An 18,706-nucleotide genomic window follows, 5' to 3' on the forward strand; every position below is an offset into this window, starting at 1 on the left:
TTCTCTGCTCATGGACTGAGAAGCAGAATTAGCTGCAGGGGGTTAGGAGCATATGAGATCCTAGAGTGTGGGCTCAACCGAGGCAGAGCAAGGCAGCAACAAGCCTTGGCTGCTCCAGTGATGCCACAGGGCTGCTGGTGCCAGGCAGAGCTGGCTCCTGGGATTGTCCCAGAGAGGGTGGTACAGAGGTACCATAGGTGTCTCCTGGTGCAGGGCCTGGCTGAAGTTCTTGGGCAAAGGTCCTCAGGGCTGCCAGGATCACATTTAACTGAGCTGCAGACAGGCAGGAAAGCAAGGAGGGGACAGCTGCGTGCCATGGGACATGTCTCTCACAAGGCACTCTGCCCCAAAACCCTGCTCAGGAACCCCCCATCTGCTCGGGGTGGCCGTGCTCCAGCTCTGTGGGACCCAGCTGGGAGAGGAGGGTGGACTCATTTGTTTCCTCCACTCGGCTGAGCAGCCACTCAGCGTGGCTCCCGCGGCCACAGGGCCCTGAGAAAAGCGTCAGAGAGGAATCCCACGGCAGCAGGCAGCAAATGCCTGTTGAGAGGAAAACCAGGGCAAGCGTGTTGTGGTATGGCCCCAGGATGGGGGGATCTATCACCTGTGTCACAGCCATCCCCTTGGCAAGGGGTTTGTGAGCAGCAAAGCCCCACCAGTGAGCTTCTTGGAAGGGCAGATGCAGAGCATCTAAGTCAGGAAACAAAACCCAGCTCCAGCAGGACTGGTTTGAGCAAGGGACTGTGATAAGGAAGAAAGGCAGCAGCAAAGGAAACAGCTGAAACTGCTGTTGGGTCCAATAGTGCCTGCAGAATGGCAGGGCACAGGCAGGACCGTCGTGCCCCAGCTGCCTTCTCCTGCCCTTTGCCTCTTGGAGTGAAGTTAAAGGAGCTCAGGCAGGAGGAGGGATAGAGAAAAGAGCCAACGTCTGTTTGTGTTGAAGCCATCCAGCATTTTTTTTGCAGACATCAGCCAAGCGGCAGCAGCAATGCCATTGGTGGGAAGACGGAGTTATTTGGGGAATGCTGGACTCCGCACCATGAGAACAGCAGGGGAGGAGGTTGGTTTTAATTTAACAGGCCATGTTTACTCTTCCCCTATCACCTTTAGTCTGTCTGAAATGTGCAACGAAAGCCCCCCCTGGCAGGGAGGAAGGGGCCATGGGTGATTCCCCCTCCTCATGGCTGCTCTGCAGCGCCTGTGTGCAGCAGCCTCCCACGTTGCAGACCCGGGGCAGGGATTTCTCACGCAATAAAAAATCAGACAGATGCAAAGCCTCAAAAATACTCAGCTTTAATCTGTAAACTTGCAAAGAGAGACCCAGGAGAAGAGCAGAGGTGAAGGAGGCACCGGGGCAGGTGAGACATGAGCAGTCAGGCACAGGGCCAGGGAAGATGCTTATGGGGACAGATGTGCTGGAGAGTCCCTGAGTCCTACATGCAGCAGTGCCATACCCTCCACAGCTGCTGTCTGCATCAGTGCTTCAGCTACACAACCAAATAGTCACCATCTGACTGCTCTGGGTAGTGCTCAGGGGAGTGGACGGTGTGCTCGAGAGAGCAACAGACCTGGGCTGAACACCAGGGACGTCCCTGAGCCCCACCAGTGCCCAGGGAGCAGTGTGTGCTGGCTGAAAGCTCTCAGGCATCTGGTCTCCAGAAAGTGAATTCCAGCTGCTATTTGCCGGCAGCAGCAAGGCATAGTTGTATTACATGGGCAGTGATGGGAGAGAAACCCAGCCTGGCCTGGGAGGCAGCAAGGCTGGAGCATCACCCCAAGTGATGCCACTGTGGGCATCTCCTGCATGAAGCTGGAGATGGTTTAGTCTGGAGGTGTTGAAATGCAAAATCCTTTTCTTGTTAAAAAAGCAAAAAACAAAACAACTCGACTTCTGTGGCTATAGCATGGAGGAAACAAAGTTTTTCCTAATTACTGTGTGTACCAGAAGTGCCCCAAGCATTGCTGAGATGCTCCCAGGGGAATTTTACTTCTCACACCAGCTGTGTGGGCAGGGAGCAGGTTTGGCTAGACCCTTCTCCATCCCAGCCCTTCCCTTGAGCAGAGCCAGGATACAATGGGGACATCATGGGCTTTGTGGTGGCAGGAGGATAAAAGCCATTGGCAGCAACTGCAGAAATGAGGAGCCACAGCTGAGTGTGGGCATCGGGGTGTGGGGCTGAGCTGAGGTTCCTTGGAGGGAAGCCAGAGCCTAGCAGCACCAGGGACGCAGGGGCTGGACCAGGCTCTTCCAGTTGGACAACAGCAGCACTGTGAGCAGGAATAGCTGCAGGGGAGGACAGGACTGGGAGCTGCAGGGGGGCTCATCCATTGCACAGACCCTCCAGCTGCTCCAAGGGTCCCTCAGTGAGGTGTGTGACTGAATCCTGAACCCTGCTCATGTGATGGAGGTGTTGGATCACCATGGCTCGCTGGCCAGGCTGGCAGTCACCACCTCACAGTGATTCCCACGGTGGCACACAGGTCATTGCTCTGCAGGGCAGCAGGATCTGAATCCTGGCACCAGGGCAAGGGGCCTCCTGAGGCACTCTGCTTCACTGTACTGTCCCATCCACCTTGGCTTGTCAGAGCTTGGTTCCCTCCGGTGCTTGAGGGCAGGATTGGGCCCCACTCTGCCTCCTGCCTGGGCCCCCAGGCCTGCCAGCTCCTCTGGGCCACCCTCAGGAGAAGGCACAGCAGCTGGATTTCTTCTTCTGTGACTCAATGTAATCATGGATCTGGAAGCGGGGCTCATCCAGCGGCTGCACCGCACGCTGCTTCAGCTCCCTAGAGTGGTGGGGCTGTGTTACCCCCTCCCACACTATGCTGGTGTGTGGGAGGTGATGGGCTGCAGGGGACACCTCCCTTGCTCAGTCCCCTGGCCCCAGGTACTCACTTGGCAATGGCCAGGAAGGCCAGCTCCACGTTCATGCCTGTCTTGGCACTTGTCTCCATGAAAGGCACTCCGTACTCCTGCAAGAGCACCATGACTCCATCAGTAGCTATCCCCAAGATGGCCTCCTGGCCCTCTGAATCATCCCTGTAGCCTGGACAAGGTTTGAGGGTCATCCCCTCCCTGCCTTGCCCCAGGTTTTGCATACAAGTGACTGCTATGCTGCCCCTGCAAGAGCCAGGCAGGTCTGGGCACTCAGAGGAGATGGCACAGCTGCCAGATGGGAACCCTGAGTGATATGAAATTGTCTGGGGGAGGCTTAAATCAGGTTAGACCCTGGCACAACTCACCCTGGCCAGTGATGCTCCATCCTCTGTCCTCACAGCCCTCTCACTGCTCACATCAGCCTGCCAAGGAAAGGAAAACCACATACCAGGCTGGCACCCTGGGGCATCTGACAAACCAGAACTGTGGGGTGTTGAGGAGGATGACAGGAACAAGGAGAATCATAGTTCCAGAAGAATCCACTGCCCAGAGAATCTGGGATCTGTGGAGCATCTGGGACCTAGTGGCGTTGAGGATGTCAGGGGGCACCTGGGACCTGGGAACACTGAGGACCTGGGGCAGCACCTGAGAGCATCCAGGAGCCAGGGAGGCTTTGGTACCCTGCTGGGCATCAAGTACCCAGCATCATCCAGGATTCAGGGGACATCCAGTGCCAGGGGAAATCCAGTTGGGCACTGGGGCACCCAAGCAGCATCTAGGACCCCTGGTGAGAATCTGGGACCTTGTTGGGTCTCTAGGGCTTGGGTCCAGGGGTGCATGCAGGCTTGGGTGGGCATTCCATAGTCAGCAGTATCCCATAGTAAAGCATCCCATACGAGGAGCATCCCGTAGCTGGAGCCTCAGCCTCGTGCTGCCACCCGCTGGCTCCAGGGAACACTGCCCTCTCCGTCCTCCCCAAACCCCCGGATCACCTCTGGGCTTGGCTGAGCCGAGAATGCAGCAGAGCCCCGTCTCTGCCCAGCCATGGGGATGGCAAGGGCACGGCATAGCGCAGCAAACCCCAGGGTGGACGAGGACCCTGCACGCACCTTATTGCCCAGCAACATGATGACCACATCCTTCTGGGCATACTCATGGATCTCTGTCAGCCAGGCCTGTAGGGTGGTAGGACTGTGTTGGGGTGAGGGGTACTCCTGTCCCTCCCAACTCAGCCTTCCATCCCTCAGTACCCCCCCTCCATTCCCTCTCAGCCCTCACACCCCCTCAGCACCCCATCTCTCCCTCATGAGGACTGAGATAATTACTTTTCTTGGCTTGGGAATTATTCCAGCATCACAGACGAGCAGTCCTGAAAACACCCTGTCTCCTGGCTGCAGCCCAAGCTGTAGTTCACATCCTTCCCAAACCACGTTTTCTCCCTCAGGCATTCACCATGTCCTTAAACAAAACTCACCCAGCCATGCAGCACCCAGCCAGGTGCCCTGGGATGAGCTCCCAGCTGGCTGGGTCTGGCCAGAACAGCCAGTGTTTACAGGCAAAACAGGATCCCAAATGCCCCAAACACCCAGCCAGCCAAGCAGGGCACGTACAGCCCCAGTCCCTGGGAAGAAATACTCCCAACCCACTGTGGGACTCACACGGATGTTGTCAAAGGACATCTTGCTGGTGATATCGTAGAGCAGGAGCAGGGCTGGAGAGGAAGAGGCAGAAGCATTGTTACACTGCAGGGATGTGCTCTGGGTGGTCTCCCCGTCCCTGCTGGACCCCCAGCTCACCTTGGGCATCCCGGTAGTAGGCGTGGGTGACGCTGCGGAAACGTTCCTGTCCTGCTGTGTCCCAGATCTGCCAAGAAACTGCCCTGATGAGAGCAGGGAGAGCAACCTCCCCGAGCTGGGTCTGCTCCTGTGCCTCCCAGCCCTGCTGGACCAGCACTCTCAGCCTGAGGTGGATTTCCACCTGGAAATTTCTTCCCCCCTCCCAAAGCTCACCTGCAACTTCACCTTCACACCATCCACGGCCACCACTTTGTTCTGCAGAAGACAAGGAGAGCATGTTTATCAGCTCAAAGCATATTCTGGTGCATGTGCCAGCCAGCCCTGGTGCTGAGCTGGCATTCCACAGCCCCTGAGCTGCTCTCCCTGGGCTGGTGGGATGAATTTAGGCTGCCTGTGAGGCTGGCCATTGAAGCCTCATTGCTACAAACCATGATCCTGCTTGTTCAGCAACTACGGGGACACCCCAGGGCAGCAACCCCTCGAGTCAGGGTGAAGAGCAGAATCAGCAGAGATGAGACAGCAAGATCCCAGCCTGCCTTGGATCCAGTGCCTTGTTCATCTAGAGCCAGAGTCCCTGTCCTGTGGCTCCCAAGCCCCCTAATGAGTCAGTTAATGATGTTGGCTGTCCAGCAAATCCCAGGAACATGGACTTGTTCTGGCTCCTGCTCTGGAATTGCAGCAGCCCCTGGGAAATTGGCAGTGCTGTGGAAATGGGGAGGCATGGACGAACCACACACAAAGTTGCATTTGTTAATAGCACCTTGGTGTGCTTTTATATTTGCTCATCAAAAAAGCCCTGATCTTTCTGACAGGACTCTTCAGGTCCATGTGCTCAAGAACCACTGCTACAACTAAAAATTCAGCCTCTTTGCAGTAATTTAAGGGCCTTGGATGCTACAGATTGCCTGGGCATGCTCACTGGATGATTGTGGGTGTCCCACTCAGGTTTCCTTGCTGGTGGAGCCTTGCTTGGTTCTTAAAGGAGGTAGTAAACACCAAGCTAGAGGGGTTGCGTGTAGCACACAGCCATATCCGGCATGGAAGGAGGAAATCTCCTGGGTCAGGATGGTTTGCAGCCAGGCTGGGCTGAGACCAGGAAAGGAAAGAGGCATTTCCAGCTGAGCTGGGAAGGCAGCTATTGAGGCTTAAGCAATCACTGTTCTCATCTCAGAAGTGCAGGGGCTTCTCTCCAGAGGCCAGGAAAAAGAAAAGCAAAAACTACTGAAAAGCTATTTTAAGACTCTTACAGAATCATACTTGGAGTCTGAAAAGAGAAGACCCCTATAAATAATTTGGTTGCCTGGAATTGTTTGAAATGGAAATTCAGTCCATGTGGAGATGACAGCATTTGAGCAAATGGGCTGGATAAAACAAAAGCATGCCCTAGGAGACCCCGGAGATTACCTAGAGCAGTGAGCCATGAGCTGCTGGAGGGGATGCTTGCATGAGGCAGAGCAGATACCTACGGGCTGGCAACACCTCTGGGGAACAGCATTGAGCCCAGCAGTGGGACACAGCAGATTTTCCTTCTTTAATGGTTTTATTATAAAGACAGGCCTCGTGGTCCCTTCAAAACAAACCCACAGCCCTCTCTCTCCCCCAGGCCCCGATCACCAAACCCCCAGTTCCACCAAAAGCCAAACACAGCCAGGCAGCAAAAGTGGCAGCAAACGGGAGCAGCTGCAGCTGCGGGGGCAGAGGAAGCACTGACCGCACTCGACACGTGTCAGTGGTGTGGGCAGAGCCCTGCCCGGGACACCCCCGTGACTTCCTTCCTGCCCTGCCTTGTGCTGCCAACAGCTGTGCCTCCCTGATCCCCCTTAGAGACACCCTGCAGCTGAAATTTGGTGAGCAGAGAGCAGCTCACCAGCATCTGGTAAACCTAATAACTTCTCAGCAGCCCACTTCAGCCCTTTCAAGGCATGAAATTACAGAAACCAGTGTTTGTCCCTGCCAGCTGCTGGCTCTGGCCTTCATGGTGGAGCATACTGGCTGCCCAGTACCCCCAGCCCATGAATGCAGCTGGGATGAGCTAAACCTAGGCTGTTTGCTGATTTAAAGGTAAGAGGCAACAGTACCAGTGGGCTTTTCTGTCTGTTAGTGCTCTCCCAGGGAGGGATGGAAGGGCTCCAGCAAGCACCTGCTGCTGGTTGAGAGATAACTGGGGGTATAGAGGCTGGAAACCCCCTGTTCCCCCTCCCCAGCACCCTGTCCTGGCCAAGGTGTGGGTTGAGGGAGGTGAGAGGCTGGCAGCCGTGGTGGTCTCACCCGGAAATCTATGCCCACGGTGGCTATGAATGTCCCGGAGAGAAAGGCCCCGTCTTTGAACTGGAGCAGGAAGCAGGTTTTCCCCACGCCCGAGTCTCCAAGTAACATCACCTGCAAGATGGGCGCAGGGAGAGATGTCAGCAGGACAGGGAGAGAGCAGCACCCCTGACTGGTGCTGAGCCCTCCCCAGTTCCTTCTCTCCCTTTGCTTCTTCCCACAGGGCTGATCCTTACGGGTCTGGGAAGCCCCATGGGAGCTGGGTGTGGGATGGGACCCCGGAGGGTGCAGCAAAGCAGCGCTCCAGGGCAGCAGAGTAGCCCCCAGCCATGAGAAAGGGGGAGAGCTGGTGTGAAAGCAAGTACTGCAGCAAGAAGAGATATGTCCCTAGCCAGCCCCTGGCCCTCTCCCAGCCCAGGAAGCTCCCAGAGATCCAGCCACAGCTCCCGAATGTGTGAAGCCACCTCCACCCACGCTTTGCCCCTGACCCGGGTGTGCCCAGCCCAAGGGCTGATGCATGGCTTGGGCAAACCCTGCGTGTCCGGGACTCCGTCCCTGTCGGTGCCTGATGCGGACACCAAAGCAAACACGGTGCCTTTCCCCTCCTGCTAAGCAAACAGGATCAGCCCAGGCTCTCCAGCCGCTCCGGCACTGCTGGACTCAGGCAGGGAGCAATTCTGGGCTCCATAAGTACAGCCTTTCCCGATGCTGTGTTCTTTCTGCCTACCTGCAGCAACCTGTTCCTGCCAGTAATCATTAACCTGACTGCATCTGGCTCCTTATGAAAAAAAGCAGCAAGCAGGACTTCAGCAGGAAGGTCCATCCCCGCATGCCCATCCTGACGGATGGGTGCTGGAGCTTGCAGAGTAAATCCCTGCAGCCCTGCTGCCTCTGGGGCAGGCAAGCACAGAGGGCCATGGCCACCTTCCACAGGGATGGCACAGCAAATACCAGTGCTGGTGGCTGGAAATGCTCTGCTTCCTGCTACCACTTTGCTGCTGGTCAAGTCCTTTCCCAGGACTTGTGGGGAGCTAGGAACACTGCTCAGTTCTGCCTTCACCTCACTCTAGAGCAAGCTGAAAACCGGTTTGCTCCTTCAAACACGGAAATTGCCCCTCCACGCAAAGGAGTCAGAGAGGGGAGCATAAAGGCAAAGGAATTAAAGCAGTTTAGAGAAGATGGCAGTGTGCAGGACCACTTTGGAACCAGCTCAGTGAGGCATCAGGGGGTGTCAGGGCTGGCACCATCAGTGCTGGGCTCAGCCTGGGGCTGTATGTTAAATTCTGGGGGTAAAAGGTTCATCAGTCCTGTGCCTCCCCTGAGCTGCTCGGATAAGGAAGGTGCTGCTTCCTGGGGCAAGCCTTGCCTGGGCTGGGCTGGGGAAGAGGGGGACACTCAGGAAGGAGGGCTCCCCCTGCCCCACGGCCTGGCAGGGGTGCAGAGACATTCACAAGCGGCATGCTGCGGTGTGGGTGAAGGGGGCCCTGGGCAGCATCCGGGGCTCAAATGCTTCTGCCACCTCGGAGCCCTTGGGGTGCTGCGATGGCCTGGATGGGGTCCTGCTCCCCCTGCCCTGTGTCATGCGGAGCACTGCTGAGGGGCTGGCAGGAGCCCCTTGCCCTGGAAAAGCTCTGAGAGGCTTTAAGGGGGCAGAGCTCAGACATGCTCCTCTTCCCCCGGGAGCCCCCCCAAAGCCCTGTTCCTGCAGCTGGTCCCTCCTAGTGCCACTGCAGGGCAGGGACACCCCCGGGGCAGGGACCCCCCATCTCCACCTCCCGGGGACGGAGAACCCCAATTCCCGCACCTGCTGCACCGGGGCACTCCTGGGGCAGAGAAGGGCTGGGGGGATCAGCTGGGGCTGCCGCCTCCTTCCCTTTCCCCGTTTCGCGGCCGCTTCCTGGGCGCGATCGCAGCAGCGGAGGAAACGGGCGGCCCCTGGCACCCTTCCTAAACCTCTCCTTGTCTCCCCCGAGACGGGGAGCGAACCCAAACCATCCCCTCTGGCAGAGCTGGGAGGGTCCATCCCTGCTCGCCCCGCGCCGCTTCCCACCTTGCCGGACAGTTCGTAGTCCCGGGGCAGTGCCGGGGGATCCCCGCTGCTCTTCGGGGGTTCCCCGCTCCCCGCCGGGGTCTCGCTCCCACCGGGGCTGCCCATGGTCCGCCCGGCAGGAGCCGCCGAGTCCCGGCACCGCGGGGCCAGCGGCAGCCGCGGCCCCACCCGCCTTCCTCCTCCTCTTCCTCCTCCTCCCCGGCCGATGCCATCCCCGAGGCCGTGCCCCGGCCGCCTCCTTGCCCAGCCCGGGTACGGGATGAGGAGGAAGAGGCTGAAGAGTGGAAACCTGTCCCACTGCATCCCCACAGCGGGGACCCCGCGGTGCTTGGGTTCGCGCTGGCCGGCGGGTACATCCCTCCGGATGGATGGATGGGGACAGGAGGAGTTGCTCACCCCGCACTTGAACAGTCCCCGTCCCAACAGAGCGTGGGGATGGAGACCCCGGTGCTGCCAACCCCCGCCGTGCCACGCCGGGACGGTGGGCATGGCAGCTCCCACTCCCAGCCCAGGGTGGGGGTTTGCCCCATCTGCTGCAGCCCCAGCAGTGCTGAGCTGGGTCCCGGGTGAAGCCGGGAGGAAGAGGAGCAGGAGCCCTTAGCCGGAAGCCACGAGCGGTGTCGAGCCGGTTCAGCGGTGCCTGTGTCTGCCCCGGGATGGCTGCCAGGCTTCCCACTGCCCCTGCATCCTACACCAGCCATTGGCACCCAGCTCATACTGCACTCCATTTGGGAAAAGCACAAGCATGGGAATGTGGGAGAAATCCCTGGAGAGGGATGTTGTGTTACGCAAAACCCCATACAAGTCCATGCACTACAGCTGCCCAAAGTCTTCAGCCATAGAGGCATCACTTCGTTCACAGGAGTCTTGAGCTCTCCCTGATCTATTTTCCCTGGAATATCTCACCTCTCCCACATCAGGGCTAATATCAGGGCACCCCCCCTCCCTGCTCACACCCCTGGGATTCAGGGGTGCAGGGTTCAGAGCAGAGCTGTGCCCCTTGCTGCTCTCCAGGTAAAGGCCATGCATGGCCACAGGAGGTGCAGTGGCAGAGATGCCCTCTGGAATGGCATCCACCTCTGTGCCTTTTGGGGCTGCCAGCTCCTGGGCCAGCCAAGCCCTCCTCTGCCCCCCGGGAAATAGAACCTGTATTTCCAGTCCTGTAACTGCGCTCAGACCCAGCCAGGGGATTTATAGTTTATATGTGCTCTTTCGCCAGGAAAGTGTCCAGAGCTGGAGGCTGGAGGCACTTGGAGCTCCTGGAAGTGGCTGAGCTTCCCTGCAGCAAGATGGGGAGGGGGCTGGAAGGATATAGAAAACCATGCTGGATCTCATGGAGTTGCCTGAGCAAGAAAAACACCTGGCTGAGCATCACTTCCACACACTGGCATTTGCTGCAGGAGAAACGAGGCAACCAGAAGCTGGTGGAAATCGGTGGTGTGGCTGAGCCTCCTCTGCCTACCCACACCTCAGCAGGGGCACCCTTGGCTGCTGGTCCCTTGGCTGCTTGACCCTAGACCATCCCCACTGGTGCCACATTTTCCTGCTTCCTTTGCTTGGACTAAAAAGAAAATTCCTGTGGGTAATCGCATCCTCATGAGTACCAGCCCCTTGATGAGTTCCAGCCTTGTCACAATGCTGAAGGTATGACAGTCTCTCTGGAGTAAGGTCCCAAGCACTGTCCCTGTCCTGAGCTCCCCCAGGAGAGGGGACACACACATCAGAGCCACTTGGGACCCCATGGCAGCTCTACAAATAGCTCTGGATGGCAGCCAAATGCTTTTCCCCGGCACTGTCACCATCTGCCTGACTTTTTGCCAGGGCCCCGGGCTGGATGCAGGCAGGGCACAGGCTGGCATCTCTCTGGCAGAGCAGGGCAGCTCCAAAGACAGATTTCTGTGTGTGAAGCATAAGGCTGCACTCAGACACCCCACCAAAGGTTTTGAAATATGGGGTTTTACCCACCCTTCATTCCTCCCAACAGTCCAAAGCATGCCAAGAAGCACACAACCTAACCAAACCCTTCATCCAGAAGTACCCAAAGCAAAGCATCTAATTCTTTGTGCTTACCACAGATTCACAGATCCTGATTCCCCAAATAAAGCTGTTTCCCAAGGGTGAGTGCACAGCCCAGGGACTGGGCACTTACCGTAAACCCAATGCCCACAGTGGCAGAGAAGGAGCCAGGAATGAACTTGCCCTGGTCAAACTGGACCAGAAGAGATGTCTTCCCCACGCCACTGTCTCCAACCAAGATTGTCTGCAAGGACCAGATAGAAAGCATCAATGCAGGTGCAGGGGATGGGGGAGCTGGGGGCCAGACATTTGGCTCAGCGTGCTGGGGGGATGTGGCAGCAAATGCAGCAGGATCAAGAAGGACCCACCCAGCCCCCAGACCTGTCCCATTCAGTTCTGCCACTTGCCCAGAGAGGAATTTCCACCCCTTTGTCCATCTCTGTGATTAATTAAATGTGCTCTGGGATAAGCTTCAGGCCTGAAACCCACTGCACCCTGTCCAAGAGAGGAGAGATGGGAGGAATAATAAAGCACAGTCTGTCATGGAGAGTGAGCAGGAGAGAACCTCCTACCCCAGCTCCGGAATCTGCTGGGCAGAAGCAGCCTTGGCTAACACAGGCCTGTTGGAAAATCTCTTTGGGAGGACTCTGGGGTCACTGGATTAAGTCCAAAACTCTTTAGTAAAGAGAGCATCTCCTGCAGCTGCTGCACTCAGCTGCTGCCACAGCCACGCAACCTCTCTGGGTCACTGAGCTGGCTTTGTGCTGCCTTAATGTTGCGGATCCACAGCACTCCCTCCTGCAAAGTGATGGGTTTGAAGTCATGGAGTCCCTCTGCCTCTCCAGCCTCCAAGGGAAGCCCCAGACCACTCCCATCCCTGAGCAGAAGGGACAAGGGAGCTGTGCTGGTATCAGAGCTGTCATCTCTTAAGCAGCTCCCACACTGCCTACCCATGTTCCTGGTACCCAGACCACACCCCTGGGGAGCTCATCTTTCCTTCTGCTCCTGCCTGTGTCCCTTAAAACCCCTGACCTAAGGGAGACCTGCAGTGCAAACAGAACCCCTCCCTTCCCTCTGCTGGTATCTGGGTTTTGTTCACAGAGCCACTGTTAAACATTTCCATCCTTTCAGGAAACCAAGGAACTTTCAACCCTTTCGCAGGACACGAATTAAAATAAACACTCTGCTACCAGCCTTCTTGCTTAGAAGTGGTTTGAGCTTTGTCATTCAGGACAGGGATGTTCCTGAAGCTGCAGTTCTGGCAAACACAGTGTCCCCTCCGTTACTGGTCCCCTGTCACCCCTGAGGCCAGCGGGGTGCTGGGACTAAACCCCCTCAGTCTCTGCATCCACCCCTGCTACACTTGGCTGCATCTGGTTTTCCCCTGCCTGGTTTGTGTTTGTGCAGCTCCAGCAGTCTTGCTCTATCCTGTGACACCTCAGTCCTTTGTCTCCACCCTGAAGGGGCTTCAGTACCTCCCCAATATGCGGGGGAGTTTCTGTGCACACCCAGTCCTATCCCTCTCCTGCCCCAAAGTGCCCTGGGCTGTGAAAAACCCTGGCACTACTTCAGGCACTGCACTTCCCCTCGTGGAACACAGGATGTGTGAAGGAATGTGTTTAATCAAATGTCTGAACAGCCCCAGCAGATCAAGGCCTGATTCCATACCCTGGGAGCCCATGTGGCATTCATAGCACCTGGAACCATGGCTCCTGCACCCCACAGATCCCAAAGAAGTGGGCTGAAACCAAAAGCCAAGGAGCTTAAGGACCACAAAAAACGCAGGGATGTGGACTGGCAGGAAATCAGCATCCTGCCCTGCATAAAGCACTGCTCCACAGTCTGCCCTGGAGCCTGTTCATGCCGATACATTTCACTGAAGGCTTGCCTCAGTGAATCAGCAATTTCACTTGGAAAACATATCCCAAACACTGAACCTGTCCTGGGAAAAGCCTGACCTGCTGAGTAGAGCTGTTGGCAGGAGGGAGCCCTGCACCTCTGCCAGATGCAGGCTGCTGCACAGACCTGTGTGCTGAGATGCAGCCTCTGCCCAGATCCACAGCCAGAGATTTCTTCCTCCTCCTTTCCTGGGCTGTTTGCAGGTCACTTGTACATTCAGAGCAGCCTCGTGAGCTGGGAGCTTGCACAGGGTCTGGGGGAATGTTGGGAGGAAGAAATCTCTGGGCCAGAGGATCTGTGTCACCCCTTTCCTGAGGGAAATTTCCCTGCCCAAACCCCTCTTCACTTTTCCCTAGGGCCCAGAACTCTTCCCTGTGCAGAGAAAAGAATATGCCCAGGAGCAGCTGGATAGAAAAGCACTTCAGGAATTCATTACCACGGGGCTCCTGCACCTCAGTGCTAATATTTTGGTGTTGCATACTATTTCAATGTAAAATACTGATGCTGGGATGAGAAACAGACTGGGTGCACCCTGCAGTGCTGTCTTTGGGAACAGTTAATGCAGAGAACAACATTAATTATGGAGGGAGAAGAGCTGGTTGGAATGAGCACCAGAAAGCCTCCAGAGCCCAGGGTTTACAGAGAACATGTATAAAAGGCAGATTCCTCTATTAATAATTTAAATGGGATTCATAATAGAGACAACTCATGAATTGCTTCATGACTTAATAATAACAGTAACATTTGGCCTGGATCAGCCAGGACAAGGCTCTGTGAAGAGACAGCACAGTAGAAATCACTGTGGCCTTCCTGGTTACCAAATAAATAAAAAACAAGAACAAAAAATCCCACTGTGGGGAAGATGTGGCTAGTTAGCCCTTAAAACCTCAGGCTGGACATAACTGAGTCATGATAGTAAGAAGTCTCCCAGTGACAAAGTTCTGTAGCTGTCCTGAATCTTCTGCCATCCTCAGCCACAGACCAGCCTCCCCCACATCTTCTCAGCCCCCAGGTTTTCACAGGGGTTTTTTGGTTGGTTTTCCTTTATGGGAAACTTTAGTAAAAATGTTGCAGATTCCTTTTGGTGCTGTGGATCCTCTCTGCCTGGTGGAGATGGAGCAGTGCTTTGCCAGGGCTGGGCAAGGTACAGAGGGAAACCTGACAGATCTGGAGGCTCACTTGGTGACAGTCCCACATCACCACTGCTGAGCCCCAGTGCAATCAAAGCAATCCTTGTTTCCAGCTAAAGGAAATTATTTCCATTGGGTGGACAGAGCTAACCTGACTTCTTCACCACCCCACAGCCCCACAGAAAAGCAGGTACATCTTGTAACACCCTCCTGAAAAGACTTGTCTGCCTTCTCTTCCTTAAGGAAGAGCAAATATCCTTCCCTACACCTTGAGTTAGTCTTGGAGCTAATTCAAACGTAGATGGATCACTTCCAGTCAAAATCATTGCTGGCTTGGCATGTGCTGCAGGGACAAGGCAAAATAATTCAAACTTCCCATACTTGCAAGGAAAAGAGAGATTTTGGTCTAACCTGCCAAGGGAAGGGAGGTTTTGCACAGCTGTCAAGGCAGTGCAGGGAGGCGGTGGCTGCAATTCCAATGCCAGCCAAGCAGGAGGAGATCTGGGACAGTGCGTGTGGGCTGAGGTTGTCTTCCCAGTTCATTCTCGAGATTTAACATGCACAACCTGGACCTGAGCTAAAAATAGCTAATGGAAGCTTGACAGGGTAAAACCTCAGTCAGGGGATGCTGGGAAAGAAGTGCTGTCCACAGGCTCTGGTGCCGCTCTCATGAAGCTGATGAAGCCCCAAACCCACAGATCTGTGCCCAGGTGAGCAGGATTTATCACAACAAATTGTGGCAAATGTGTAAGTGCCCCCCAGCACAGCTGCCTACAGAGCTCAGCTGGGACATGGCACTGGGAGAGGTCTGAGGGTGAAGAGTGACTGCTTGGTGTCCCTCACCACCCCACTCTCATGCCCTCTCAGGCTGAGACCCTCACTTTCTGAGACTTCTTTTTAACCTGCTCTTTTACACAAAACTGTGCTGCCTCCCTCCTGCTCCAAGCTGTGCTCCAGGGATGGAGATGGATGCTGCTAGAAGCTGCTGTGTGCCGCAGGGACAGTACAGGGCTGTCTGTCCCACCTGCCCAGGCAGGGATTATTTCACCATGGCCAAGACACTTACACTGGCTTGAGAGAGAGCCTGGAGCCTTCTGCCAGCCTGGCTGGGCCCTTGCCTTGGGAGAGGCTGTATCTCAGCCTTGCAGACATGAGCTCTAGGGATGTGTATCAAACAAAACCTGGCTCAGATCAGGCAGCAGATCCCTGTTTGTAAACCCCTGTTAACACCTTGGATCAACCACAGCCAAGGAACACATCCCTCTGCCTTTGGGTATTGTTCCAGCTAAATGGATCCAGAAATCACACAGGAGGAAGAAAGATTTGGCAATGGGTCAAACCACCCGACAGCAGAATTCATCGTTTTGTATCAAGTAAACTTTTCTGGAACAGCCAAGAATAAACCTCTGCTGTTCTTGCTTTGGTTAGCTCCTGGCCCATTTCCTCTCCAGGCCTGGGTTTAGCCACCAACCAGAAATAATTTAATCCTTGTCTCCAGACTGCAAAGCTCTCTTGGGGTTTTTCAGCACATCTGAAATGTGGTTGCTTGCTCTGACACAAGATCTAGCGAGGTATTTGCTGCCTCACTTCCCTGGAGTGAGAACAACCTTGTTTCTACAAGACAAGCAGCCCAGCCAGGAGAGGCAGAAAAATACCAAGAGAAACAGTAGTGAACGTTGGACTGGAATGGTTATTTGCCTGGGCAGGTCTTCTGCCCAGAGCCTCATTTCCACCAATTTCATTCCTTAACTGCAGCAGCTCCTTCCTGGAGAAGAAAGCGTTAAGGCTTTGCAAAGAATCAAAGTTTCTCAAGTCGTCCCCGAGGGCATGTTCTATGTATTCCATGTACAACAGAAACGAGAGCTGCTAGTAACTTCTATTTTTCAGCTAATCAAGGGCTGGGCACCTTGCCCTGAGTACAAGCAAGATACAGAACAGACTGGGATTTGTGAAGAGGGATCCGCAGGACCCCAGCCCTTCCCCCATCTTGTCCCTTCCCCGCTTTTCCCGAGGGCGCCAGCTCCTGCACAGTCACTGGGGACTGCAGGAAAGCAGCGTGAGGACAGCAGGAGGGAGTGATGTGTGGATCTATCATAAATCAGCATCTCCTCCATCGCTTCAGGAGCTGCAGGGCAGCGCCTGACTGCAGAGAGCAAAAAGCCCTGCTGCTGCTGCTGCTGTCCCCGCCGCAAATCTTGAGCACCCCCACGTCTTGCAGGGACCCTCCGTGCAACTGCAGTTACACAACACAGTCCCAGAAGTCAAAAAAGCAGTCCCAGGAGCACCGCAAAAGAAGATTTCAAAGCAACAAGGGCAGGAACGGACGTCTCTGGGACACGGCTATTTCGCGGCAGGGAAGTGCTGGCTCATTAAGCTGTTTCTAGCAAACAGAGCCCCGGGGTTCAGCTGTCCCCGGAGCCGCCCTGAGCCCGCACAGGACAGCGGGAGCGGCTGAAGGGCGGCTGCGGGCTGTGCCGCGGGGCTGGCCCGGTTCCAGCAGTCCCGGCTCCCCAAACACGCCGAATCCTGCCACCCCCCTGCCTACCATCAGCCGGGACGCGGCTGGGACCGGGGCCAACCCCTGCAGGCTGCCACAGAGGGGAGAGAGCTGTGGGATGGGGGTGACAGACGGACCCCACAGGGAGACGAGGAGCGAGGAAGGCAGAGGGACGGAATTTGTCGGGAAGTTCAAGCAGGAGCCCTGCCCCATCTCCCCGCTCTGTAGCCCACTCCCGGGTGCCCCCGTCCCCAGCCATACCTTGTGCAGCAGCGCCTCGTTGTAGCCGTCCCCCCCGGGGCCGGCGCCTCGGGCCCCCATGGCCAGGGGGGGTTCGGGGGTGCCCGGGCCAGGTCCCTGAAGCACCGCGGACAGCGCCCGTCCCGCTCAGCACCGCGGGCAGCGCCCGCCCGCCCGGCCCGGTTCGGCTCGGCTCGGCACAGCCCCGGCCCGGTTCGGTTCGGCACAGCCCCGGCCCGGTGCTCGCAGGTTCCCCCGGCCGGGGGAGCGGCGCGGGGAGAGGCCGGTCCCGCCCGGGGGCGGGGAGGCTGCGGGAGCGTCCCCCAAGCTGGCAGAGCCCGCCGGACTCTCCGCACAACCGCGGGTCCCTCCCCAGCTCTGTGCACCGCGATCGAGCCCCCCCCATGGACCCGGCAGAGCCCGCGGGTCCCTGCAGTCACCGCCGGGAATCCTGCCCTTCCTCCCTCCGCTGCGCCGCGGGGCACGGCCAGCCCGGACACAGAGATTTTGGGTACCAGCTCCGCTCAGTGCAGAGCTGAGAGCACGGAGCCACAGCCGCTGCGCTGCTCCGGCCCGGATTCACTGCAGGCTCGCTGGCACTTAAGGAGGCTGATGCCAACAACGAGACAGCTCTGGCTGACACCCCTCCGGACACCGGCCCACAGAGCCCAGGGGCACGGCTGAGAGCTGCGTGGTCACCGGCCTGTCACCCCAAGGAGGGGGTGACAGATCGTGCTAGCCAGGCCATTTCAGCTTCTTTACCTGTGCTGAGCCTGGTTTACCCTGGCAGGTTCACTTTGGGATGCCACTACATTTACAGAGCCCCTTGCTTAAGACCTTGCTTCGAGTAAAAAAAATAAAATTGTTATTAGAAACAGGATGAAGCTGTGCCTAAACCTGAAGATGACAGTCAATGTCCCACTGAGATCCTTTTCTTTACTACTCCCTTTAGAGTAATCTGATGTTGTCGATTGCACTGGAAATAAATTAATTGTCACTCAGAAGTTTATTTAAGAGAGACTCGATTCAGACTCCAGTTCTCTCCTTCCAGATCAGCAGATGGCCTCAAGCCAGGGGAACAGACCATGTTTCCAAGAGCCATCTGCACCCATCCGATTGCTGTTTGACTGCCTGGGCCTGACATTGCTAATTATATCTAATAATAATATACCCATTATTTCCTCTGACTGCAGACACGGTTCTGCTGGGTCAGATGACTGGACTCAGAAACAACAGCCAGAAGAAATTTTAAAAACCAATTGGGAGACAGTGGGGTTCAGGCTTGCCTAAAGCCAAAAAGCCCAACCCAACCCAGACCATGGCTTCATGCACTGGAAGAAAATGAACAGTACAAAAATAAATGACATCACAAGCCCTGATGTCTGTATCAGAAAATTAACGAGTAGTTCAACATAGTGCACACACCCCACAGCAGGCAAGGCCAAGAAATAGAGAGCAACAAACCTCAGGGAGGCTTCAACAAAGCTAGGGCAACTCTTAAACACACCAAGAACTTGTCAAAACTTCCAAACTCCTATGGACATCAATGGATACAATCCCTCCTGTGGATGTCCCAGTGCTGTCATGGCCCATTAAGGATGGAGACTTCATGCCACCATCCTGAGTGCATGCTCAGCCCTCTCCTAGCCCAGAGGGGCAGTACTGTCTGACCCAAGCTGTCTGCTGGGCCCCAGAGATCCAGATCTGCTGCAGGGACTGCACAGCTCTGCCCTGGGCACCCAAACTGTGCAGGTACTCAGGCAAACCTCTCCTGGAAGGTGAGGGTGTACAGGACAGTAAACCTCCAACATCTCACTAGGTCTGAGGCTTCAGGTCTGCTTATCCCTGGGTGGGAATTTCTGGCAGGTCCCTGATGCAGAAGAAGCTCTGGAGCCCAGAGAGCATTCTCTGACTTTTTAGCTCAAGTAACATTTGTTA

The 18,706-nt window shown here is 56.1% G+C and overlaps 1 protein-coding gene across 2 annotated transcripts; it reads right to left on the reverse strand.

The window, feature by feature from the left end:
* Positions 1–1,920: 1,920 nt before the first annotated feature.
* Positions 1,921–16,849, reverse strand: RAB37 (RAB37, member RAS oncogene family). 2 transcript variants are annotated; one of them, XM_062506007.1, is made up of 10 exons: positions 16,790–16,849; positions 11,136–11,246; positions 6,940–7,050; positions 4,885–4,926; positions 4,672–4,738; positions 4,534–4,586; positions 3,985–4,050; positions 3,241–3,297; positions 2,894–2,970; positions 1,921–2,784 (listed from the first exon to the last, which is right to left on the reverse strand). In XM_062506007.1, exons 1-10 carry the CDS (start codon positions 16,847–16,849, stop codon positions 2,679–2,681), a joined length of 750 nt encoding a protein of 249 aa, XP_062361991.1. In that variant the 3' UTR covers positions 1,921–2,678. The 2 variants fall into 2 exon arrangements, with proteins under 2 accessions (XP_062361991.1, XP_062361992.1); XM_062506008.1 differs by lacking the exons at positions 11,136–11,246; positions 16,790–16,849 and adding an exon at positions 8,987–9,115.
* Positions 16,850–18,706: the final 1,857 nt, after the last annotated feature.

This window comes from Cinclus cinclus, chromosome 20 (genome assembly GCF_963662255.1).
Source record: "Cinclus cinclus chromosome 20, bCinCin1.1, whole genome shotgun sequence".
Lineage (NCBI taxonomy): Eukaryota > Metazoa > Chordata > Aves > Passeriformes > Cinclidae > Cinclus > Cinclus cinclus.

Coding starts and splice junctions, on each gene's coding strand:
- RAB37 (XM_062506007.1), bottom strand. CDS start 16,849: ATGGGGGCCCGAGGCGCCGGCCCCGGGGGGGACGGCTACAACGAGGCG. Junction 4,927..6,939: donor CCGTGGGCATAGATTTCCGG/GTGAGACCACCA, acceptor TGTCTTCTGCAG/AACAAAGTGGTGGCCGTGGA. Junction 2,785..2,893: donor GCCTTCCTGGCCATTGCCAA/GTGAGTACCTGG, acceptor CCACCACTCTAG/GGAGCTGAAGCAGCGTGCGG.